Raw genomic sequence first — 24484 nt, forward strand, 5'->3', positions numbered from 1 at the left:
TTTTACCGCGCTTGTAATACGCTAATCGCTCTCCCGGTATCCAATTATGCGCGGGTATATTTTTCTTGCACGGGATAGGGCTACGTGGGAGTAGAACAATGGTCCGGCGGCCAGAGCTCAATAAAGGTCCCCACTCAAAAGTGGACAATGGCTTAGAAGGGAACCTTCCCCCACCTGCCAACCTCATTACTTCTGCACCGGACCCGAGATCTGTGCGCAGCGTAAACTGGGATTCTCTTCTTCAAAACAAGACACGGGAGGGGGCGGATGAAGTAGGACTTTAGTGATGCAGCACTCATGCAGCCCAGACGGGCGACACCCAGAGCGCTGGTTATGCTAATGCATGGTCTTCCTTCTGCCAGCAGACACTATGCATCTGGACGCATTAGGGATATTTGTTCCCGCTGGAACGAAATAAAGACGATTCAATTGCCTCGGTGTTCCCTGAATAAAGAAGATCTTCGGTGTTCGTGGGATAGCTCGTCATACTGTGGGGAGGGAAAATAGACCCACCCTGATAGGAAAATCACATCAAACCACACCAAGACGCACCGAGGCTTGGGGCTCATCGGGAAAAAAGAATTAGCTGTTTAACGTGATTTCGGGCTCAAGTTCTTTTATAGTCCGCACTCAAGGCATCACATGGCCTCAGGCATTGGTACCCACTCCTTATAACTACTAACTAGTAGGAGCAAGAATAATGTCAATCGTACTCTGATGCAGCCACTAGTAGTATTCTGATTTTCAACCTGGGAATTTGTTCATCCGACCGATACTACTAGTAGTAGTATAGCATATATAATAATTTTTGATACTACTACTTGGGATATATGCGGTCCTACTCCATGAGAGTGCTAAGAGGAGATAAATCGTCGCTGACAAAATCATAAGAGTTCCAGCTGAGTCGAAGCGAACGATTTGGGTTCCCAATCCAAACAACTCGGCTGATTTCTTACCGTTGCGACTACCGTCATAGAAAAAGGCGATGAAGATCATAACAGCACATCCGATGGGGAGATTGATGTAGAACACCAGCCCTATGTAATTGAATCGGAGAAGGCTCCTCCCTGCTCCAGTCAACAAACGAAAAATAATACCTTCGAATTAAGAGTATGTAAATACCAGTAGAGGCCCAGCTACACTCCCAACCGCAACATACTGCCATCTTCGTTCAGTCAAGTGGGAAGTCTTATCGTTGGTTATGAACCACCTGAGACGGAGCTAATTAGCACCCACCCTCCCCTTCCCCTTCCCGACCGTAGTTTCTTGTTCTTCCACTCCCTCCCGTCAAAAATACACTTAAAACGAATCAAGCCAGAGAAGTTGACAATATCAGCTCATATATCTTGTCTGCTACTTTTGCGGCCGCCCACAACCCCGTTGGTTCGTTCACAAAATGAACCGACGCCCTGCCATAGCCCTTATCTAATGACCTTCATCCGTTGTCCGCGCCGTCGCCCTAACACCTGGCTTCTTGTAAACCATCATTAGGCCGCTTAGAGAAAAGATTGAGAAGATTGAAAGGCATTCCCGCAATGTCGATTCCATGGCAACTTTTACGGTTCTCCTTTTCGATGTAGACTCTAATAAGACCCGGAACTCCACGTGACCGATGGCCCAAGGCAGCAAGATGTGGGTGGGGTTCAACCGAAACCACCAAAATGACCGTTTAATTCGGATCTCGTCAAACGGTGTTGGTGAAACTGCTAATGGTGAAACTTGCCTGAACGAACGCACTTGAATTTGCTTAAACGTTGACGGGTCAAACATCATGTTTTGTTTTTCATGACCGCCCTTGTTCCACTAACAATATTTACTTTTCCGCTTTTTTTTCAACAGTGAGAAGGCGCGCTATCTAAGGTTGATTCTGAACGCCTCAACTTATTTTCCCGTGCCACAGTTTGGAGCCCGTTGAGAAAAAGTCAAGTTCGTTCTGTTTTCATCACTACATTATGCGCCATCAATGTGCTCATATAACAGTGTTCAAATCAACATCTTCAACGGTCGTACCCGCGAGTTATTTTGGTAAACTTATGTGAATCCGGCGCATCGACTACGAAGATAGTAAGTAGTCATTTAGTTAGTTAGATTTTTCTCTGGCAAACATTTACCTAAATAGCTATCCATCTCTTTCAGCTATAAATGATAATACCTTAGCCATGCTACCTGACTCTCCATACCTTCGAGCGTGCACAGTAGTTACGTCATCGACTATGTATCTTCGTCACAATTCCTGGATTGAAAATCATGGCGGCTACTCAAACCTAGATCTTTCGTTTCATTAATAGAATCTCTCATATCCCGAGACTGCATTCGGACTTAAGGGAGATTTAAATTGTTCGGGACATTGAAAATGGCCGTTACAGCGTCGTGAGTAGGAAGATTGACTTATGAACACTATACGCATGATCAAATGTCAATTTATCTGACCTCTTTCGATCAGAGACATCTGCCTTGGTATAATCGCTGTTTTTATCCCGCCTCTTGCGGTGCTGTTACGAAGAGGATGTGGAGCAGACTTTTGCATCAACATCTTGCTCACCTTGTTAGGTGATATTCCTGGAATCATACATGCACTGTAAGTTCCACATTACTGCTGCTGCTGACATCAACGTTCCTTTTTCTCGCCATGTGCAAAGCAAACTCGATCTAGTGAGCTGACAAACCTTAAGGTATATTGTGTTCTCATCAAGAAGTCGACTTAGCCGCCAAAATCAATTCTACCAGTGAATTAATAAGCAGCGGTGGGTTTTCCGAAGCGGACAGCACCGGTATAGCTTTCCCTCGACATTTTTAACCTACTTAAACATCTATGTGTCAGACTTGATTGTCATTATCACCGGCATGAGCAGGTTGCCTGTTTTTTGGGGGGGCACTTGACGCTGGTTCTAATCTTATACTGGATAAGGGCAGTCCTTTTGTCCTTGGATGTCACTCTTATTGCAATGCAGGCTCGGACTACTAGATTCTGGAGGCAGCCATCTAGGTATGTGGTCTGAGGGTAATTATGGGTGTTGAGGTTCTTCGGCACCTTTCGCTTGTCTCGATAGAAGAAGTTGTTCAAGTACGTTTAATTATGCTTTTGGTTATGATAGCCAAGGATTCACTGTAAGTGCTTAAAATACATGGCATAAACGGGCGGTGATTAGCCTGGGTAGACGTCCTTCCATCCGAAGAAGTATTAGTGAGAGAAATAATGCTAGATTTTAGTGTTAAACTCACTTTTACTCATTGTATAAAGGAAGAGCATCGGTGTGGGGAGCCTTGTTCAATCTATGTTCATTAAGGCAAGGCAGCATTGGTCAGATTTAAGCTCCCAGGAGCCTTTGATAATATCTCGCCCGAACAGACAGATTATTTTTATTCAGCTATCTTGAAGATGTAACATTGTGACGCTCCCAGGAGCAAGTGTTTGGTCATGCGAATAGCGGGTCTTACTTACGGTTATTGCTGCCCAATCTAGCGAGAATAGTATGGCTAGACCTGTGCATCTAGGACCCATGGGAGTAAGAATCAATTCCCATCCCATTTGCCAAGATCCTATGGGACCTGCCAAGACTTCTTGAATAATCGTTTTTAAAGAAAATTGGTATCAATTAAAAAAGAATAAGTTAAAATATAAATTTAAGGAAAATATATATAAGAGTGGTGGTGTAGGAACTTGCTACGCAGATATAGATTTTGACAAAAGGTTACATGAAACATCAAAAATTACCTTCTTAGGTTAGATCAAAGATATACCCTAGCCATATATAGTTAGCGTATTTTCTATACGAGTCCCATGGGCATGGCCTTCAGTCTTATCCCATGAGACCTATGGGAATGGGAATCTTATGCATGGGCAGGTCTAACTAGAACGGAAGGAGAACGCCAAGGGTTGCCGGACATTTTCCGGTATATATGTTAGTGACCCATAGAACTAACTGCCTTCCAAAGTCTTAAAGGTTAAATGAGCCCCAGAGCCCCATCGATCTACTAGTAGGACATAACCAGCCTGCAGAAGGTTCCCAGTTTTTTCAATTCCATGGCAAGTATTACTATCGAGTTCTCGCCCTACATATTAAATTTCGAGCTATGGCACAAGGAGTGTTATGAGGGAGACAGGGGTTGATGAATCATGACCCCTTGATGTATACACAAAACCGCCGACAAGGACAAGTTGGAAAGTTCCGGGAAGCCAGAGAGGAATTGCTCATAGCAGCCTCAAACGAGATGCATAGCTCGTATGCCTCGTTTTGAAGTTCTCCGAGAATAATTAGTAGTTCTCATGTCAAGACAAGCCCTACGGCAAGCCATGACGCCCACGATCAGTGGGCGAGGCCCCTTGCATGAACTCCTGCAATGATGATCGACGGAGATATCTCACCAAACAAGCATCGGAACATTCTTTCCGTGATAAACAAGCCCAAGCCACCAACTCCTGGGGATCATGGAAGTGACAACATGCCAGAGCAAGGGCGTCGGCACTGTCTAAGAACCCTCTCACGAGGGCGCAACCCCCCACTCCCCCTTGATCCCAGTAATCCTAGAATGTCACCAAAGCGACCATTATAAAGTGGTCTAATATCCCGTCATCCCTCGTTACGACGCTTCTTCGCATTCCCAGACTTTCGTTTACACACCCCTTCTTGCTCGCTTTCGACCCGACCCGTCGCTCGTCGACGTTGACACTCATTCTACGACAACAACCGAAACACCAACAAGATGGTTAAGACAGCATACGCCCTTACTCTTTGTGCCGCTGTGGCATTGGCTGCGCCTCTGCCTCCGAGCGAGAATGATGCGGGAACTGGTGTGGTTCATATGCGCCGTGATGGCAGCGGTAACTTTATCGGTGCCGGTACAGCAGGTGGCGAAGTAAACGATATGATTGCTTCGCTGCTGAATCCCAAACTGAGCTCTCGAGATGGCGAGCCGGCGGATGACAAGAAGACTGCCGCCGATGAGAAGCCCGCTGGTGATGACAAGGATTCGAAAGATGGTAAAGATGGCAAGGATGCGAAGGGTAAGAAGAAGAAGCCCGAGCCCCCTCAACACCATATCATCAACAGCCTTCCGATCATTGGTCAGCTCCTGGGTGGTGTGCCGAAGCGAGGCGTCGACCATGCTCCTCGCTCGTTGACCGGTGATCTCAGCAATTTCCCTATCTTGGGAAAGCTGTTTGGTGGGGTATGTTATACATTGTTCCCTGGTTTTAACGCCGATATTAATGATGCCCCTATAGAACCAAGCTCATCCAGCCAACACCGGTAAGAAGCAGACCCGATCTGTTAATGGATATCCCTTGTACGGCGGCCAGAACTGGGGCCAGAACGAGGGTCAGAATTATGGCCAGAATGCTGGTCAGAACCATGGTCAGAACGAGGGTCAGAATTATGGCCAGAATGCTGGTCAGAACCATGGTCAGAACGAGGGCCAAAATGAGGGTCAGAACGAGGGTCAGAATGAAGGTCAGAATTGGCTCCAGAACTATGGCCAGAACGAAGGACAAAACTACGCTCAAAACCACCGTCAAGAGCAGGGATTTGAAGAAAGAGTAAGTTATCTATATGGCCTTGATACTTCAAATCAACCAAGTGTCTAACGTCCCGCAGATCCAACAGCCTGCCGAGCAGGTTGATGAGAAGCTCAGCCACGAAACCCGAGACCTCGGTGGAGAAATTGGAGGCCTCACTCGCCTACTGGACACCTTTACCAGCGGAAAGGTATACCCCACGTCTCTTGACATCAATTCTCTGCACATGTAATTAACCAACTTCATAGCCCACAACCAAGAATGGCCGCCGCAGTGAGAATGCCGATGAGATGAAGCTCGGTGGCATCAGTGACACCGTAACCGGTGTCTTGTCGAGCGGCCTTGATGCTGCTGACACCGTGATGCCGGTATGTGAATGCAACTTATGCATCTCAATGGACCTGAATGCTGAAATTGCCATAGTTCCGACGCAGCCAGAATGCCCACGGTGAACCCGATGCTTTGGACAGTGCTACCGACGCTGCTGATGTCGCCGACAGCATCCTCATGGTATTTTAGCCCTATTGAATTGTAGTATCAAATCAATACTAAAAATTACTTCCAGCGCCGCAGTGAGAATACCCACGGTGAACCCGATGCTTTGGACAGTGCTACCGACGCTGCCGATGTCGCCGACAGCATCCTCATGGTATGGGAACCCCATTGAACTTTAGCATCAAATGAACGGAATACTTAAAATTGCTTCCAGCGCCGTGCCACTCCCACCGGAAGCCAGACTTCAACCACCAAGCCCTCCTCTTCATCTTCGTCTACCCCCTCGGCCTCGTCTACCAGCAGCCCAAGCGACCCCTTCCGCCTGATGAAGGAACTCGCCAGTGAGGCTGGTCTCGGCGCGCTGGTTGGTAACGCCCACCACGGCGTTGGTATCCTCCCGGTAAGTAATACTTACTTTTAGCAAATATTGATCCTCCCTGTACGAAGTAATCTTGGCTTACTGGTTGATTTGATAGATGAAATCGCGTGAAGTTCACGAGTACGAGACCCGTGATACTTCCCCCGTTCAAGGCTCTACTCTCCCCGATGTCATCCTTGAGAGTGGTGTCGTTGGGAAGGTCACCCACTTCCTTTCTAACCCCATTGGTGGCAAGCCCGGCGCTGATGCCCCCGCTGCTGGTGCTGCTGGTGCTGCCCCTGCGGCCGGTGCCCAGGCCGGTGCCCCAGCTGGTGCTGGCGGCACTGGTGGTGCTGGCGCCCCTAAGGCTGGCGGCCCTACTCCTCCCCAAGCGGCCAGGAAGTAGTGCGAACAGGTATTGATTCCTGCTGATGCCAATGCTACCAAAGGATGTCCCATCGCGTGATATGGTTGAACATTTATTTTCAATGATGAACTACTTTGTCAGATTTGTTTCGTGGATTTGATTTGATTTGATTTGATTTGGTTTGATTAGGATTGTTGTGGAGTGGTGTACGTATTGAAATTGAAGTACAATGCCAATTGTTTTTGAATCAAGTCCTAGTTCCATTCATTCGTACCATTCAGCAAGAAATGGTGTTGTGTTGTGACTCTTCCAAACCATAAAACCCCCCCGAGCCCAATACAATTAGTAGAGCATCCGAGGAACAAAGCAAGTACACCGAGATCGTAAAGTCGTTCAGCGCTATAGTCGATTTCCCATTCAGTCAGGTTTGACAGAAAACGAGCGCTTTTGAGGGTATCGAATCATTATGTGCGAGAAAGGGGCAGCCCAGCCCAAAGAAACCCAAAGAAAAAGAAAAGAAAAAAACAGGGAAAATAGTGAGACAAGAATAGGGAGCGAGAAGAAGATCGGATGAGACGACCAAAGCAAGACAAAGAAAAGCGTATATCTCTCAATCCGACTGGAAATCCATGTCGAGATCATCCACCTCTACCGTCGTGCCCAGCGCTTCTTTGCCTTGCCGAATCATATCTTGGAGTTGTTTATTCAGCCGTTGGATACTGGCGTCTTCTTCGCGCTCTTTGCGGCGCATCCGCGCTGCGTATTTTTGCATTTCCGCAGACCCAGGACCGTTCTGTGATCGTGGCGATGGAATAGCAGTACTCTTTGTAGGTGTAGATGGTCGCACAGACAAGCTTGGTCGTTTGGCGTGGCGTGGCATCACGGCTTGTCGTCGTCGCGGACTTGAGGCTTGATGGATGCGACGAGCTCGGAGAGCGGATGGACTATCGGTGCCATCGTTTCCATCGTTTCCAAAGGAATCGGTGGATTCGCCGGGGACAACTACCCAGCTTCGATCGATGTCTTCGTCTGGATATTGTCCGGGGATAGGTGTGCGGAAGATGCGATCTTTCTCGGTAGAGGTACTGGGACCGGCTTGCCAGGTTGGTGGCGGGGCGAACTGTGCTGGGGAGCCAGTGTGCATGTCATAACCTTGACCACCGCCAGCGTAGAAACCCTTGAATGCGCCGGACCAGCAGAGATCGAGGACTTTGCCTACTGCGTTGATCACCGTTCGTCCCCACCCGACTCGTGTGGCTGGGCTCGGTAGATCCGTATCGGCTATTGGTGAGGCGATGTTGGAATCACGGCGGGTGCGTTTCCGACTGTTCCCATCTGCAAGTAGAGAATCGACGCTGGCATCGAGTGATGGAGGCAGGAAGGATTCGCGGTATCGGTTGGGTCGGTAGTCGAACTCGGCGGAGGCATGGTACTCTTCGCTACTTGGTTGGCGGAAATCGGTCGAGATCAGCGGAGAGGCATTATTATGGATTTGAGATGAAGGGTCGAATTTAGATGAAAGGGTTGCGGTGTCACGACGGGGTCGTTTGCGACTGAGAGAAAGCGAGTAAAGCGAGGAAGATGCGGAGGTGGAGGAAGGCAGCTGGAAGAGCTGCGAGTTGGCACTGGCGAGATCGACCTTGGGGGGTGAGGCCGCGTGCTGGAAAACGGCGTGCATGTCGGGCATAATGAGGAAAGAGAAAGCAGAAAGCAGAAAGGAGGTGAGTCTCCCAGCTGGTGGAGGGAAGAAGAAGAAAAGAAAAAAGCAAGTTGAGTTGGAGAGGAGAACTAAACAATCCCTAAAGCTGACTAGTGCCGAGCACGAGTACGGTGTGTACATACGAGTACTCTATTCACTACATCTCAGACATCCCAGCCCCCCCTGCTTCAACATCTTCGCCCAACCACCAACCACCGACACCGACTATTACAGTCGTTGGCTGGTCCACTGGACTCCAGCTGCCTCCAGTCCCTCGTCACCATCTACCAACACACACCATCCTTCGCCGCCCTGTCCACCATCTCCCGCAATCACCGCCTCAAAGTTGGCATGGGCAAATTGCAGCACCGTATCATCAAAGGTCCCCGGTTGCAACCAGACAGCAGGGATACCGACGGAGTGTGCTTCCTGTAGTACTTTGAGGGTCACAGGAGGCGGAGTCACCACGGACAACGAAGTCTGCGTCGGGGAGGGGAGTCCGGATGGCGAGGGCACTGTATCGTAGGCACGCGAGGGGAGAGATATCTGCGCTGCTCTCGGGTTGAGGGGAGTCACAGGTAGTGAATGTTGGTGATACCATGCGAGGACTGAAGAGAAGCAAGTATATGGTTAGCGAGTTTGGCCTATAGTGAAGAGATTCGGATGCGGATTCGGCTTCGGCCTACGCTTATATCCAAACTTGTGGGCGTCGTTGCTGGCGCCCGCCACGGCGAAGCGTGGAGAGGAGAAGAATCGCTTGACGGGATCCATGGGGGATGGAGTAGAGTAACGTGTGTATAGATTCAGTGGAGGGAGGTGAGGGAGATTGTAGAAGTTGATTGAAATTCCCCGCGGGGCAGTACTAGTGGTGAACTCACTACGAGAGTTGACTGAGGTACCTGCCATCTGTATGACACTCCCATACAAACTGGAAGTACCATTTCAACCTTCTACCTCGGCCGCCGCCGACCTTCACTCCCGCGCATCTCCTTCCTCCGCCATTTCTCGTCGACCCACTTCATTTCCCCAAATCCACTTCTACAACTTCCTTCAATTCAAGTCGCATGCCACCTTTCGTCCCACGCAAGCGCTCCCACTCCGAGGACCCGCCCCCGCCCAAACGTCAGGCCCTTGATGTCTCTGCCAAGCCCTTCTCTATCGATGAGTCCGACTCGGATTCCTCTGAGAGCTCCTTGAGCGACACACCCGCCGATAACACCCATGGGTCGCGTATCCCTGTGTCAGATGACGAAGATGAAGAGGAGGAGGAGGAGGAGGATGACGATATCGACTGGGAAGACGCAATCGACCCCAAGACAAGCGCGACAACCCCAAGCCTCGCTGGCCCCGAGCTCCAGGATCTGGAATTGACCCTCGATAAGAATGAGGCCCACGTCTCGGATTTACTCGACGGCAAGAAGGGGCCAACCAAGATCGAACGTCATATTCGCATTCAGTCCCACTGCATCCATGTTCAATGTCTACTCTATCACAATGCCATTCGCAATGCCTGGATCAACGACGCCAAAGTTCATGAGACATTACGTCATAAGTTGCCGGACGGGATTCACAAAGAAGTTAAGAAATGGCGAATCGCAACCGGATTGGAGATCCCCGAACGAAAGCCAGACCCGCCCAAGTCTAAGAAAAAGAAGGGCAAGCAGGCCAAAAAGAAGGAAGAATGGGGCCCGGAAGCAGAGCGACTGGAACCGGGCCAGCCAGATATGAGTCGCGGAGATCCGATCATCACCCTGCTCAAGGTCCTAGTGGCCTACTGGAAGAATCAGTTTCAGATTACGGCCCCGGGTCTCAGAAAGCACGGATATCGTCCCGTGGCCTCCCTTGAAGAGATCATTACCGACTTCAGGAATGAGGAACATGACCCAGAGCGCCATGGGGAGCGCATTGCCAACATCGATGAATTTCGAGCTGTCGCCGAAAATATGCAAGGCTCCCGCGATGTTGGGGCTCAGCTCTTCACAGCTTTGATCAGGGCCTTGGGGATCGAGGCCCGACTCGTGTCGAATCTACAACCGCTAGGATTTGGCTGGACAAAAGCAGAAGTTTACACACCACCCAAGACAGATGCAGTTCCCACGAACACCAAGCCTGAGAACGGCTCTGGAGAGTCTGAATCAACGCCTGACGTGGAACAAGATCCACCTAAAGCGAAGAAAGGTGGTGCTCAATATGACAAGGATCTCCCGTTCCCAATCTACTGGACGGAGGTTGTTTCTCCAGCCACGAACGAAATCATTTCTGTGGACTCCTTGGTCCTGCCGAAGCCCCTGGGACTAAGCGCCGACCAACAAGAAGCCTTTGAGCCACGTGGTGCCAAAGCTGATCGTGTTAAGCAAGTAATTTGCTACGTGATTGCACACTCGGCGGATGGAACCGCCAAAGATGTCACAACTCGATATCTTCGACGGCGGACATGGCCCGGAAAAACTAAAGGGTTTAGATTCCCAGTGCAGAAACTACCAACACCAGGCCTCCAAGGTCAATACTTTGAATACGATTGGTTCCGGAACGTCATGCGTGGGTACATAAGACCTCCGGACCAACGAACCAAGGTGGATGAACAGGAGGACGAAACAGATCTCAAACGGAAACAACCAGAGAAAAAGAAAACCACACAAGCAGGAGATACCCTCCAGAGTCTTCGCACATCAACCGAGTTTGTGCTTGAGCGTTTCCTACGACGGGAAGAAGCCCTCAAGCCTGGCGCAGAGCCTGTTCGCACATTTACTGCCGGCAAAGGAGCTCGTGCTAAAGAGGAACAGGTTTACAAAAGAGCCGATGTGGTCAAATGCATGTCTGCGGAAAGTTGGCACAAGGAAGGACGACAGATCCAAGCCGGAGCCGCACCCTTGAAAAAAGTACCCATCCGAGCAGTGACTCTCATGCGCAAGCGCGAGGTCGATGAGATGCAGCGTGAAACGGGCCAGAAACCGATGCAGGGTCTTTACGCGCGCGATCAAACCGAGTACATCATCCCACCACCTATTGTTGACGGCAAGATCCCCAAGAACAACTACGGCAATATCGATTGTTTCGTGCCAAGTATGATACCCCGTGGCGCAGCCCACGTTCCATTCTCCGGCACTGTTCGACTGTGCAAAAAGCTTGGGATCGATTATGCAGAAGCAGTCACTGGGTTTGAATTTGGCTCTAAGATGGCGGTCCCTGTTATCCAAGGCGTTGTCGTGGCAGCCGAGAATGAAGACTTGCTCAAAGACGCCTGGCGTATTGACGCAGCAGAGAAGCGCAAAAGAGAGGAGCTTAAGGCCGAAAAGCGGATTTTGCAGACTTGGCGCAAGTTCTTGTTCGGCTTGCGCATTGCTGAACGTGTTCGGGAGGAATATGGTGGCGGGGATCCTTTTGCAGATCGCGAGCGAGAGGCACAGAATCCATTCGCATTGCGAAAGAAGAATAATGAACAACATGAGCCTGATGAGAAACATGATGATGATCATTTTGAAGAGGATTCCCATGATCCTGTTGATCATGGTGGTGGGTTCCTCCTACCCGGCGAAGAAGACGATGGCGACGACCACTTGATTGTTGAGGAACACAAGCAGGAAGATCATATTGGTGAAGACGATTCCGATGATGGAGAACTATCACCGCCAATCTCTATATCATCGGAGCCGGATGAGGACCAGGAGACAGGCGCCAAGGATGATCCCGAGTCTGATTATGCTCCTCCAACGCGTAGTGGCGTACGACGTCGTCGACGTGGTGGATAGATTTGCCCAATCGATAAGACTTATTGTAATCTAGAAAATTGCTGTACAATAGCGGCTCGAACTGAGTCATAATTTCCTATTCTCCAGGCCATCTTTGATTTACTAGTAAGACCTTAATCGGGTATAAGAGCAACCCAACTGACATATCTCCTTTAGCCTAGTTGCAAGAAGCACCCAGAGGCTCCGAAGTTCTTGAAGCAGACCTCGGGAGCTGCATCTTAATTTCCAAACTTATTTCCAGAGAACTACTAGTATTCCGAATTCTAAAAGAACTTGTTAAGAACACTACCAACATGCGACCTCGGGAGTACCCTACGGACCACGAAAATCCAGTCCATGAAAATCAGAGCTCTCGTTCCAAAGCGACCAACTTTTGATTTCGCCGCAAATTGCACAGTAATTTGAGATACGTCACTTTCCAAGGTAGTTTAGCTGATCAAATCCACGACTCAGGCTATCCAAATCAGCTCAGAGCTAGCTTGTTCAGCACATACAGTAACTTAAGTTCTATTTCCCAGAGTGCGTGCGCTGATCAATCAAGCGTTCAATCTCTTGGACAAGTTGATTGGCCCGACGCTTACTTTTCTGCACCTCGATAGCTTCGACGGTGAGAACCATGCGCTTGTTATAGTATGCTCTGAACTTTCCACGAGACCATCCCGACGTATGCTTTATCACGTTGTCCTCCTGTCCGTCTGGGATGCTTGACTCGAGTTGGACCCGCTCAAACTCTTTGGTCGGATCATCCGACTCTGAATATCTAGCAATGTAGTTTATTCTTGAAGCGATAACGTTCATGGATAATAGTAGCAGTCCCAAAAGGGCTAGGCAGAATCTTTTTTTGTAGGTCGTCATTGTAAACTCCGAGTCCTTCAGAGTGATCGGTTAATATGGGTTTATTTGGAGACTTATTCTGAATGAGAGGAGCGGAAGTAGGTCGATTCAATGGCTATTTATACCTTCTCTCGGCCTTCTTAATGGGGTGAGTGCAACTTTAAATGCATTGTGCCCTAGCTTACATGCTTGTAGCCATATAGTAGTCGCCTTTCTGCCCAGGTGTTAAATTCTATTTCGTAATGGTCGTTGGGAAATGTTAGCCAAGACTCAAGACGGCACCCCCAAGGTACGACGATGTGCCACCTGAACAACAATACTAATATTTGTGCATCATTGAAACTATTTAGTAAAAAATCAAGTGAAGGAGGATCTGATTGGTTGCATTTAGGGTATTATCAGGTGGTCGAATTCCTAGATACTTTGTAATATTAGTAACTATAAAGCGAGACTTATTCCGCGATTCTAGATCAATCTTTAACCAAGATGCCATGGAAACCTTAGAACAAGGACTGCAGGTAGTATATTGAAATTTCATTCACTCGGATATGAAGACACCTGGTACTACCAGGCCTAGTAGGCAAAACCTAAAATTGAATAAGATAGCGTTTGTGCTCGCTACACAGTTACACAATAGAGAACGTGGATACAACCCAATCTTCTTGCTTATTTTCCTCTAGCTTGTTCACTACCACGGGAGTCTGATACCACTCTCAATCGCCATAAACTAAAGGAAGCACACATACCTATAACACGATGAGAGATTTGAGACAAACTCCTAATGTTTTAGGTATTACTCAGTTAGGGCCCTTGGCCATGATCGGCCCGATGATGGAAATTGCAGATTGTGGCCCCTATGAAGACCTCGCCGGATGAACCCACACTTCAAATAATGACCCTCCTTACCAGAAAGAGATGTACGCTGACTATGCTAATTATGCTGCTGGAAGCAGGAGTTTGGAGAATTGGTATGACCAGTACGAGCCGCGGCACCGTATAAATATTCCATATTTACTAGTTACTGCCAGTATGACATATATGACCCAATGCACCGATACAACTTCTATACTCCATCTCCATCTACCGCAGCCTGGGTAAATAGTACTAGCGATAGAGATACATACAGTGGAACGCTTATTATTTCATCAATAGAATCAAATTTCTATGTGCAAAATTTCCTAACAAACTTTTTGCTCGTGATCATGACATGAAGACAAGTCCGTGATATCAAATAGACCTGTGGATCCGAGTCGACCCCCATACGGAATCGAGATTGAAGGGGGTATTAAGAACAGACCGTCTAACAAACAAGCAAGCCCACAATATAAGAAAGAAAAAAACAAAGACCAAACGAGATTGGAGCAGGATTCAAGAAAAAAATGCAAGTTCAAACGATTGTCAATTCAGTAATCCGGAAAGACTCCTCATACCTATGCTGAAGCTTTTCATTATTTCCAGCCTCCATAGATCTGATCCGTAAGAGAAAAAGGAAAGACGTAACATTTAGCGTCTCTGGCCACGTCCACCACCACCACCTCGGCCACCGAAGCCGCCGCGATCACCACCGCGACCTCCACCACGACCACCACCTCGGCCACCGAAGCCGCCACGATCGCCTCCACGGCTTCCACCACGGCCGCCACCGCGACCTCCGAAGCCACCACGATCACCACCGCGACCACCACCTCGGCCACCGAAGCCGCCACGATCACCACCGCGGCCACCACCGCGGCCGCCACCGCGACCTCCGAAGCCTCCACGATCGCCTCCACGACCACCTCCGCGACCACCGCGGCCGGGGCTGAAACGCTTTTCAACCCGACCATCGGGGGCACCAGGGGTCTTGGGAGCACCAAGACCACGACGACCGGGGCCCTTGGAGCGGAGATTCTCACCGATTGCGGCAGCCTCATCCTCATCCAGGTCCATATCATCGTGACCACGCTTAGCCTGGCCCATCTTGACCTTGCCCTTTTGACCACGACGAACAGCATCGGGGCCACTGACAGCAGCGAGATAAGCGTTGACACCGCCGGATCCTTCACCAGCACCGCCCATCTCGACATCAGCATTAGCGTCATCATTACCGAGAATGAGACGGCCATCTGCGTCGAACTTGGCATTGCGCTTCTTCTTAGAGCCAGGTCCAGTGTTCAAGAAGCGATCGCTAGGCTTGGTGGTGGAAATATTGGCGAGGGCGTCGGGAGCCAGCAGATCCAGCGGGTTATCTTCGGGGGATGTCTCGCGAATGTACTGAGTGCTCTGGCCAGCCCTCTTCTTGCCTCCAGTAGCCTTGATACGAGCTTGTCCGTCATCCACGTCGACGTCACTGGCGCCATCATCAGACTCGTCGTCGGAGTCGGAATCAGAGCCGTAGACAGCCTTATCGAAAGCGTTGCCGGATTGCTGGGCACCGGCCTTCTCCTCGTCTTCATCCTCCTCATCATCATCGGCAGCGCCCTCCTTCTTCTTGCGCTTGCTGCGCTCACGCTGCTTGCGAATATTCACAACTAGTTTGCGGTCTTCCTCGCCGACAAGGGCCTCCATGAGCGGAGCACCGAAGCGTCGAACCAGTCGGTCGATGATACCCTTGACCTTACTGCGAAGACGACCCTTGTGCTCCTTGTTCCAGGCCATGAGGTTGGGCACAAGTGCCGACAAACGCGGGCGCAAAGCCTCATCAGGCAGGATGACAACAGCGACCTTTACGAAGCCAAGAACAGAGCGAACGATCTCACGGTTGTTGCTGGTAAGGAAGAGCTCGACGGTTTGGACCAAATCGCCAAGAATCTCCGGTTTCAATTTGCTCTGGTACTCGAAAAAGAGACGGGAGAGCGCAGTGACGGAGGCGGCGACCATGTGAGGAGAGGAGCCAGCCAGACCGGCAGAAACCATGGTGAAGAATTCTTCAATGGTGGCGGGAGCATCAGGTGAGTCGTCTGGCATGTGAGGTACCAGTGAGTTCCGAATCACAGTGCCAGCAGGGTTACGCTCCTCATCACAGGTGCGATTGGCGAGGTGGATAAGAAGATCGAAGGCAGCGGTGCGTGCCTTCTCGTTGCTCTCCTTGCATCCCAGGACAACCTCTGACAGAATAGAGGGAATGAAATGGAGGTCAGAAGTAGGGAGGTGTGTGACGAGCTCGTGAATCGCGAGCATGCGGTCTCGTCGACCAGACGCGGGGGTCTTGTCTGTAGTCGCAAGCATCAGAGCATGAAGCTCACCGCTGCGCTCATTAAGAGCCTCTCTACCAGTCTCAGTCGAAGCGAGACGGGGGATAAGCTTGTATGCCTTCTTGATCAGTTGTTGATCGGGGTTAGGCGACGATCCGTTGAGAATAGCGGCAGCCATGCCGAAAAGTCCGGCAAAGCTTGAGCGAGGCAGGTAAATAGACATGGCGATAACCAGATCGATCAAAGTGTGAGAAGTTGGCGGCATCTTTGCAGATGATCCTTGAGGGGCGGGCGTCTCCTTCTGCTCATCGGTCAAGGATGACTCGAGCATTGTAATAACACGAGTGAAGGTCTCATTGAGTTCCTGTGAAGTATCAAGTTAGTCGACTGTCCTTATTTAGATTAACTCCCGGGATGATGGCTTACATTCTCGGGGGTAATGCTCAAATAGGCATTGATACATTGCAGAATGTATCCGCGGTGATGGGGCAGCGTCTGGCTGTAGACGTTAAACAGCACGGCCAAAAGGTTACTAGCGAAGCCAGACAGGTGCTCAATGTTCTTGGCAGCAGCGGCCTTGGTGATTCGGCGCTGCAGAATCAAGTCGTCTTGCTCAGCCTCGACAGACAGAATAGCCTGGTTGGACTCGACCAGGTTCTGAAGAGCGCGGCAGACCTCGACACGCAGCTCGGTCTGTTTATAAAGAACGTTGGACAAAAGCTCAGCGAAGCTCTGGTCAAAAGCCTCAACAAGATCGAGAGGCAGTTCACAGTAGCCCGGCAGGATACCCCAAGTCTGTTGTACCAAAGTCTCGAAGATCTTCACTTCGACGGACTTCTCAGCAGCACCAAAGTCAACAATCTTCTGGTAAAGCGCCTCACTCAGAGGAACCATCTCTGAGCGGAAATGACGCAGGTTTGTGTTGGTAACACTATCACGAAGAATAGGCAGCATCCAAACGCGACCGGGTTGGCCCTTCTTTTGCTCGATGATGTTCAAGGGCAGAATTTCAAGGATAGCCTCAGGGCCCATTGCCTCAATAGCACTGCTAAGAACACCATCGGCCTCCTTCTTGCCGTGGAAGGACTCATTGCTGCGCAGCTCACCAATAGTTGAGACGAGTTCAACAAGGAATGGGCTGGACTGCCACTTGTAGCAGTCGAACATGGCGGAGCAAACATTGAACACCTCCATCCACGCAGCCTGGTACTTAACGGAGAGCAGGTCAGCGGTCGCGTGGGCGAGCTTCTCAAGAGTCTTCTCATCGTAGACAGATGGCTCGATAATAACGCTGTTGGGGATACAGTTGTGCAGGAAAGAGATGAGGCACTCAGAGGCCGAGATGCGGATGTTGTGCGAGGGCGAGGCCAAAAATCCAGAGATGAGCTGGAAGAGACCCGGCAGCTTCTCGAATGTGTCTTCAGGGTTGATCTGTGCAGAAACATCATATCCGCGAGATAGGACAGCAATCCAGGGAGGGAGGAGCTGTGAGTCGTTCTGTGCGGGCTTAAGTTCGGAGATGGCGTCTAGAAGACGGGGGAGCTTGGAGGATGAGAACTCATCGGCCATGCCTTCGAAGATAACCTCGAAGACCTCGAAAGCGCCCATAGTGATATACTCGTTGCTAGAGCGAGACGCATTCATCAGTAGCTCGCAAAGCGACTCAATCTTCTTGCTGGGCCAGCCGCCCGATGCGGAGGCAATGGTCTTGATCAGTTGCAGGGAGTGAATAATCAGAGGCTCGTGGTTCTCGTGGCTGTTTGCATCACGCTTTCCCTTCTTTTGCTTGGAGGCGGCTGTGATGCTGTCGCTCAGCGTCTTCATCGCAGACTCTGCGCACATATCCGCGCCCGGGTGGTCCAGCGACGGGCTGGGAGGGGGTGTCTTGAGCACTTTGATCAGAGCCTCTTGGGCGCGCTTTCGTACCTTAGGACGGTGGTCAACTGACAAGCTCAATAGACCAGCCGTCGCACGACGCGGTCCAATTGCTGTGTGGGGCAGATTCCAGGCAGCGGCATCCTGGGCAATGAGCAGCGACTCAAGACAACCAATTGACGGGCGCAAGAGGGGAGCATCGATTTCGGGGAGAGACAGTGCAGGGGCGAGACTGGTGAGAATCTGAGAAAACTTGGAACGAAGGATGGGTTCGGGGACGTAGGTGGTGGTGATATCGAGAAGGTAGACAACGGATGTGGCGAGGTCCTTGTTCACGATACCTTGCTCGGCAGAAAGTGACTGGGAGAGGAGGGCAAGTAGAGCAGCGAAATATGCGGTCGAAGAAAAGTCGGCCTTTTGATCGCGAAGAGTGTCCTCGACTGCAGAGAGCACCACAGCGGTCTGTAAAGGTGAATTGGTTAGAGATGTGATTTGCGCTGCGGGCGAGCGGGTGACTTACATGGTGCTGATTCTGCAGCTTGGGAGACTTGATCTTCTCGAGCTTCTCCGCCAGAGTCGCCATGGTGACTATGACTGTGAGGGGAGAATTTCTCGAATAGTGGCGTGCGGGGGAGGCAGTTCTGGCGGTGATGGAGAAAAATCCAGCGAGAAAAAAAAGGTACGGCAGATTCTTGGCGGGTTTATCGATAAGCCCTCCACTCCCCGTCCTCATACCACGGTGGATCTAGGTAGGCATCTTCTAGAGGCTAGCCTTTGACTCATCCTAGGATCAGGAAATTGTTCATCTTCAATTCGTTGTTTGATCTCATATCCCTCAACTTTCCCATTGCACTGGATTTATTGCACCACAATGACACCCAATTTAACCGACCTCCTCAAATCTGCGTCATTGGACTTAGCTCCTTATGAAGCCCTCTACAAATACTTTCATGCGCATCCTGAACTATCTCGGCAAGAAAAATCTACTTCTGAAAAGCTCGCAGCCCACCTAGCCCAATGGAATGTCTTCGACATCCACACTCACATCGGAGGCTACGGTCTTGCAGGTGTCTTTCGAAATGGCCAAGGCAAAACCATACTTCTGCGAGCAGATATGGACGCACTTCCAGTGAAAGAGCAAACCGGTCTCCCCTACGCCAGTTCCATCACCATGAGCGATGCTGAGGGGGCCGAGAAACCGGTCATGCATGCCTGTGGTCATGATATGCATATCACCTGTCTGCTCGCCGCGGCAGAGACGCTTGTGAAGCTGCGAGACTCATGGAGCGGGACTTTGATTGTTCTATTCCAGCCAGATGAAGAGCGAGGTGGAGGTGCCCAGGCAATGGTTGATGATGGACTATACTCCAAAGTTCCAGTCCCGGACTATTGCCTTGGTCAGCATGTTATGAGATTGCGGGCTGGAAGCATTGGCTCACGCTCTGGTGCTATTATGGCTGCTGCTGATAGTATGAAGATCACAGTTTTTGGACGTGGTGGTCATGGTTCCCAGCCCCATCAGACCGTGGACCCAGTTCTTCTTGCTGCACACATTGTGGTTCGGCTACAGAGTGTCGTGAGCCGGGAAATCAACCCCAATGATCTGGCCGTGTTGACTGTTGGGAGTCTCCAGGCTGGACAGGCAGAGAATATCATTTCTGACCGTGCCGAAATTGGTGTTGACTTCCGATCTGTTAAATTGGAGATCCGGGAACAAATTATTGCGGGAATCAGGCGTATCGTCGAAGCTGAATGCGTAGCAAGTGGCTCACCTAAACCACCTATTTTCACCCCCACAAGACGTTTCCCTCCTACTTTGAACGACCATGAAGCTGCATCTCAAGTTGCGGCGACATTCTCAACTCACTTCGAGGATTTTGATGATGATATTCCCCGGACTAGTATTGCTGAGGATTTCTCGACTCTGGCGACCTGTCGAGGAATACCGAGTTGTTTCTGGCTCCTCGGTGGCATTGATCAGGAGCTTTGGGATAAGGCACAGGCAGAATCTCGCACAGAAGAGATTCCAGGAAATCACTCCGCTCTTTTCGCTCCTGTCATTCAACCAACTATGAGAAGTGGGGTAGATGCACTGTGTCTTGGTGCCTTGACATTTCTACGGAAATAATTGTCTGGTTGTGAGATTACATGTAGCAGGCGAAACCCCATAATTACACGACTACTACTATCATTATCGACATAAGTTTCACCTAAATCCATGGATATTCAAATATAGATTACTCTGTTCCTATATTTCATGCACTGAAATACTAGTAGTACTAGTAGCTGGTCCAACGTCCGATATTGCCCCATCCCCCCCTTCCTCTCCACATTTCCGCTACTGGAGAGATAAATTATAGCGTTGAGGCTTATTAAGATCTATCTACACGTTACTTATAGCCTAAAGGGTATGGATCTTGATTTGTAAACTCCAATGTTACAAATTATATATTTTCTGAAGCTAGGCGGTAACCAATCCAGACATACTTACCATCATTTAGAGAGTCAGTACCTCATTCCGTTTACTATGAAATTCATTTTGTTTTCAGTGACTCGGAACCGTCAATTCGTCAGATATTGCTATGAACTAGGATAAGAAAAAGAAGCCAAGTATGAAGTAGTGTCGGCGTATCAGCAAACTACCACACATCTCAGCAGCAATGGGATGCGGAGGGACAAAGGCAGAGCCAAAATGCACCAGGCTGGGTCACCTCTCGCCTCAGATGCAGCCTGTTCATCAACTGCTATAGGTCCTTCGTATAAGCCCATGTCAATGTGCTCATGGAGCCAACAGGGGATAGAATAGGCGCGCAAAAGCTGGGCAAAAAATACCGCCCGGCCATCTGCCACGGCACATAATGTCGACGTTGGCAGATAGCAATTAAGCGCCATATCCCATGGAAGCCGGTGTTATCCTGTCATGGAGATCGCCCAGCTGTTGAGTTGAAAATACGGCACAGTGGTGTTTTGTTGGGCTTCGAGGATAAATTCAGAAGGGACTGCGCCGGTGGAAACAGAGGGGCAGTGGTTTAGAAAAGAATCTCGCCGCTGTGCTCGGGCTCGAATCCAAGAGCTGAAAGCTCGGTGTGTCGCTTCTTGTCGCCGGACTTGCGCTTGCTATCTTCTTGTTTCTTAAGCTCGAAAACTTCTTCGAACGGTGCCTTGGTCACAGTGGTGGGGATTTCGTCTTCACGGTCAAGGTCCTAGATCCATCATAAAACATCACATTAGTCTCAACTAGATCGCCGAAGGCTCTGCAAAAAACCACATACCACTTCGCCCAGCAATAGCACGTTCTCACCGCGCACCAGGAAGATGCCGCGGGGAACATCGGCGTAGACCTTTCCTGCGTAGATGCGCTCAACGGTATCTTGAAGCACAAGGTTTGCTGCATCATATCAATGATGGTATATGGTAAGCCAAATGTCCTGTGTATAGGTATTCAATGCCAGAGCAGATCGACATGTCATACCGAATTGGTCCCAGCTTCGGAGCACTCCGACTAGTTTCCTTCCGTCGCGCAGTACTAGAACTAGTTTCTCTGTAAAGCGAAGAAAAGGCTTGCGCATCAGCAAATGAGGAATTGGATGCTAGGCATGCCTTTTTCACATACTATCTGTCAAATCCAGCAGTTGAGCGGCGGTTGTGAACATCTGAGGAGGGAGTTGTGGCGGGCCTCCGGTCGGGCCAGTCGGGCCCTGGCTGGCAGATCCGAGTGCATTTTGCTGCTGGAACTGCTGCTGCTGGGGGTTCCGCTGCTGCGCATTGGGAGGAGTGTCGTTGCGCTCCATGATTCTGGTGGGCGGAAGTGAAGGTGGGGTGGGATATAAAGCAGGCGTACACTGCTTCGGCTGGTTCGGGAGAACTTTGAGATGTAGATATTTTCAGTTGGCGACTAGTATGAAGGCGTTTTCATGCTGGTAAGGATTGCACAATCGATTTGAGGGTTGCAGCCAGTGCTGGATGTCGCAGTTGAGCGAGTTCTCCGGGACGGCGATCAAGGGCGGCGGTGCGTTTGCTCTGTTTGCACCGATACCCCAGCTCGGCAGACGCAAGTATAAAGATTGATATGGAGACGGAACAGCTATTCCAACTTGAACTTATTTAATCATAGCGAGGGTACTTTATTACACTTTCTTTCAAGTTGTGATTTGAAGGCTGCCAACATCCAATACTACATGACTAAACTACTAGTAGTACTAGTAGGTATTGTCTCCAGGGCTTGGATGCCCAGGTGATACTCTCAAAATTTGGCATGTACCTATATATATCCCCCCCACGACATGCCAGTATCTTAGTTTCAAACCAACTTGAAGCGGGGGATATTTTACAATTTCAACTTCCAACCTTAGAAACTTTGGAAGTGACTCGACTCGGAAGGTTCCAAGGTCGAATTCAATCAATACTCTAGATCTACTAGCACTCCTTGGAAGTTGACGAGAGAGTAAATTAGGTAATAATTATCCTAATAGTTACAGCCACTTAAAAATAGCCTTCCACAACGCCAGGAAACTATAAATGTACATACATACAAACAAAACAATTACCTATCCGAACGCCATGGGTATCATAAAGAAAGTCACACAAGACAGATCAAACAGTCATGTAAAAAAAAAGCAAAGCCCACCCCCGAAAAGTCCATGCAGGAGACCGACCTCAACAAATCACACGCGCCAATTCTAGTCCACGATAAAATCTCACGAGAACAGGGAACTCCGAGCAAGGAAACAGTTGCAGAACCAGCCAAGCCAAACCAGCCACGCCTCAGGAAACCAAATGCCGAATCCAGTTTAGCATGTAGGTACCTGAGAGCCCAGACTAGGACCGAGGCTTAGATCGCGGCCGAGTTCATGCAAGCCACGCAGCAGCAGCAGGAGCAGGAGTAAGCCTACGGCTGAAACCGCAGGCGAAACTGTCGCCCCCGTCGCTCTTCGCGGACGGTATACAGAAACTGAGCAATGCTCTCTTGTTCCGACATCCCGGCGCTGTTGAAGTGTTTCCGCACGACGAGCGCAAACTGGTCTTTGCTGACGCGGTCTTGTCCGGTGATTTTGTGCAATGGGGCGTCATCGCTGGATGTGCCATCGCGCGAGGTGTGATTTGATTTATCTCGATTGGAGGAGGACTGGGACTGGGACTGCGCACGGCGAGCGGCGAGCGCTGTTGGTGAGCGCAGGCCGATTCCCTGCGACAGGACGATTCGGGAGTAATCATTTGAGTAGGCGCTTGGTGTGGAGAGTTTGTGGGCGTGCCGATAGGAGTGGAGGATTTCGAGAGGGAGGTCGGACCAGGGGACCTGTAGTTCAAGAGGAGGGTCAGATTAGCAATGCTGGATTTGGTTGCTCGGTGGGAAATGGAAGTTTTCTTTCTCTGTAACAGGTACTTGCGGCCGTTGGGGTAGGTCTGGATTCGACTGACGTCGTTTTTCGTTTCCTGCTCCCATAAAAGCTCTGCGTGGTACATACCCTTGGTTGTTCGTCTGTGACGTCGGCGTTGGCTGGTGCACTGGTCACGGGTGCTTTGTCCTTGTTTGCTCCTGTTTTCCGTTTATTCGTGGTCGCTTTGTTGAACTCTCGCGTGCCGCTTGAAGCTTCGGACCTGGAGTCGTCCACGATTGCGGTGGTGCGTTGGCGCGGAGGGGCCATGGTTTGAGCGTGGCCCGATGGGAGGGCAGTCAAATGTGGATATTGGGGTTCAATGGATGGAGATGAAGCTCTGGATGTGAAATTATGGCCAGAATTTACAGGCTAATGGAGACGATAGCTGTTCGCGGCGCTGAACTCGACCGCCGTCCATTCTCCGCCACGAGGCGGAGATGAATGGCAGAATCGGCCGGACATTGATCCGATGTCATAGTACAGGAGAAAGTGATGATAAGGGAACTAGGCGCAATGGGTTGCAATTGCCATTGAGTTGGAGATGGGATGCTGCATGTAGAAACTGATGCACATCTTCAAATGTCGCGCATGGAAATTTCAATGGTGCAACAATAGTCTCAGTGTGGGATAATGCTCAATTGGGAATTGTCTATGGGATCAAACAAGCCAAAAAATATTTTTATGGATCTCCACAAAATGCCTCCCACACGCACAATGCAACCCGGAGACTCACCGCTCCATGCGGAGAATCGTTCTAGACAAGGAAACCTCCGCAAGTCGGATAAAGGGGGCAAGGAGAAAATTTGCGAAGACGGCCGTCGGATCACCGACGCCACGCTTTTCCGAGTGGGGGGTGGGGGGGGGAGCCTTGAGGGTATCCCGAGAGGGGGAGGGGATAGAGAAGGGGGCGCAATGGGGCAGAAAATACCTTTCAGGGCGACGCGGTGTACGCGAGAGCACGTACGTTAGCCCAGGTTTTGCCTAAATCCTTAGCTAATGGGATCTATACTCCAACACTCCAAAATTTCCCCAGAGGACGAA

At 50.1% G+C, this 24484-nt stretch overlaps 9 protein-coding genes across 9 annotated transcripts; 3 read left to right on the forward strand and 6 right to left on the reverse strand.

Annotated features, from left to right (window-relative positions):
• Window positions 1-4704: 4704 nt before the first annotated feature.
• Window positions 4705-6774, forward strand: N7481_011660 (uncharacterized protein; the record flags this gene model as incomplete). Its single annotated transcript, XM_057270879.1, has 6 exons — window positions 4705-5169; window positions 5225-5536; window positions 5764-5883; window positions 5939-6025; window positions 6267-6410; window positions 6511-6774. 6 exons carry the CDS (start codon window positions 4705-4707, stop codon window positions 6772-6774), a joined length of 1392 nt encoding a protein of 463 aa, XP_057118053.1.
• A 571-nt stretch (window positions 6775-7345) lies between these two features.
• Window positions 7346-8422, reverse strand: N7481_011661 (uncharacterized protein; the record flags this gene model as incomplete). The annotated part of the gene is made up of 1 exon (XM_057270880.1): window positions 7346-8422. The coding sequence occupies one exon, from the start codon at window positions 8420-8422 to the stop codon at window positions 7346-7348; it is 1077 nt and encodes a 358-aa protein (XP_057118054.1).
• Window positions 8423-8662: 240 nt separating this feature from the next.
• N7481_011662 (CoA-binding protein) lies at window positions 8663-9205 on the reverse strand (the record flags this gene model as incomplete). Its single annotated transcript, XM_057270881.1, has 2 exons — window positions 8663-9042; window positions 9121-9205. The coding sequence occupies 2 exons, from the start codon at window positions 9203-9205 to the stop codon at window positions 8663-8665; spliced, it is 465 nt and encodes a 154-aa protein (XP_057118055.1).
• Window positions 9206-9498: 293 nt separating this feature from the next.
• Window positions 9499-12183, forward strand: N7481_011663 (Rad4 family protein; the record flags this gene model as incomplete). Its single annotated transcript, XM_057270882.1, has 1 exon — window positions 9499-12183. One exon carries the CDS (start codon window positions 9499-9501, stop codon window positions 12181-12183), a length of 2685 nt encoding a protein of 894 aa, XP_057118056.1.
• A 507-nt stretch (window positions 12184-12690) lies between these two features.
• Window positions 12691-12981, reverse strand: N7481_011664 (uncharacterized protein; the record flags this gene model as incomplete). The annotated part of the gene is made up of 1 exon (XM_057270883.1): window positions 12691-12981. One exon carries the CDS (start codon window positions 12979-12981, stop codon window positions 12691-12693), a length of 291 nt encoding a protein of 96 aa, XP_057118057.1.
• Window positions 12982-14520: 1539 nt separating this feature from the next.
• On the reverse strand, window positions 14521-18648 carry N7481_011665 (mRNA-binding protein RRP12; the record flags this gene model as incomplete). The annotated part of the gene is made up of 3 exons (XM_057270884.1): window positions 14521-16554; window positions 16617-18527; window positions 18586-18648. 3 exons carry the CDS (start codon window positions 18646-18648, stop codon window positions 14521-14523), a joined length of 4008 nt encoding a protein of 1335 aa, XP_057118058.1.
• Window positions 18649-18936: 288 nt separating this feature from the next.
• Window positions 18937-20193, forward strand: N7481_011666 (M20 family metallopeptidase; the record flags this gene model as incomplete). The annotated part of the gene is made up of 1 exon (XM_057270885.1): window positions 18937-20193. One exon carries the CDS (start codon window positions 18937-18939, stop codon window positions 20191-20193), a length of 1257 nt encoding a protein of 418 aa, XP_057118059.1.
• A 901-nt stretch (window positions 20194-21094) lies between these two features.
• On the reverse strand, window positions 21095-21856 carry N7481_011667 (U6 snRNA-associated Sm-like protein LSm1; the record flags this gene model as incomplete). Its single annotated transcript, XM_057270886.1, has 4 exons — window positions 21095-21268; window positions 21338-21453; window positions 21538-21606; window positions 21679-21856. The coding sequence occupies 4 exons, from the start codon at window positions 21854-21856 to the stop codon at window positions 21095-21097; spliced, it is 537 nt and encodes a 178-aa protein (XP_057118060.1).
• Window positions 21857-22953: 1097 nt separating this feature from the next.
• On the reverse strand, window positions 22954-23710 carry N7481_011668 (histone deacetylase complex subunit SAP30 Sin3-binding domain-containing protein; the record flags this gene model as incomplete). The annotated part of the gene is made up of 2 exons (XM_057270887.1): window positions 22954-23361; window positions 23531-23710. 2 exons carry the CDS (start codon window positions 23708-23710, stop codon window positions 22954-22956), a joined length of 588 nt encoding a protein of 195 aa, XP_057118061.1.
• Window positions 23711-24484: the final 774 nt, after the last annotated feature.

The sequence above is a fragment of the Penicillium waksmanii genome (genome assembly GCF_028829765.1).
Source record: "Penicillium waksmanii strain IBT 27052 chromosome Unknown utg000009l:1.0-4314994.0:1.0-4318279.0, whole genome shotgun sequence".
NCBI classification, from domain to species: domain Eukaryota; kingdom Fungi; phylum Ascomycota; class Eurotiomycetes; order Eurotiales; family Aspergillaceae; genus Penicillium; species Penicillium waksmanii.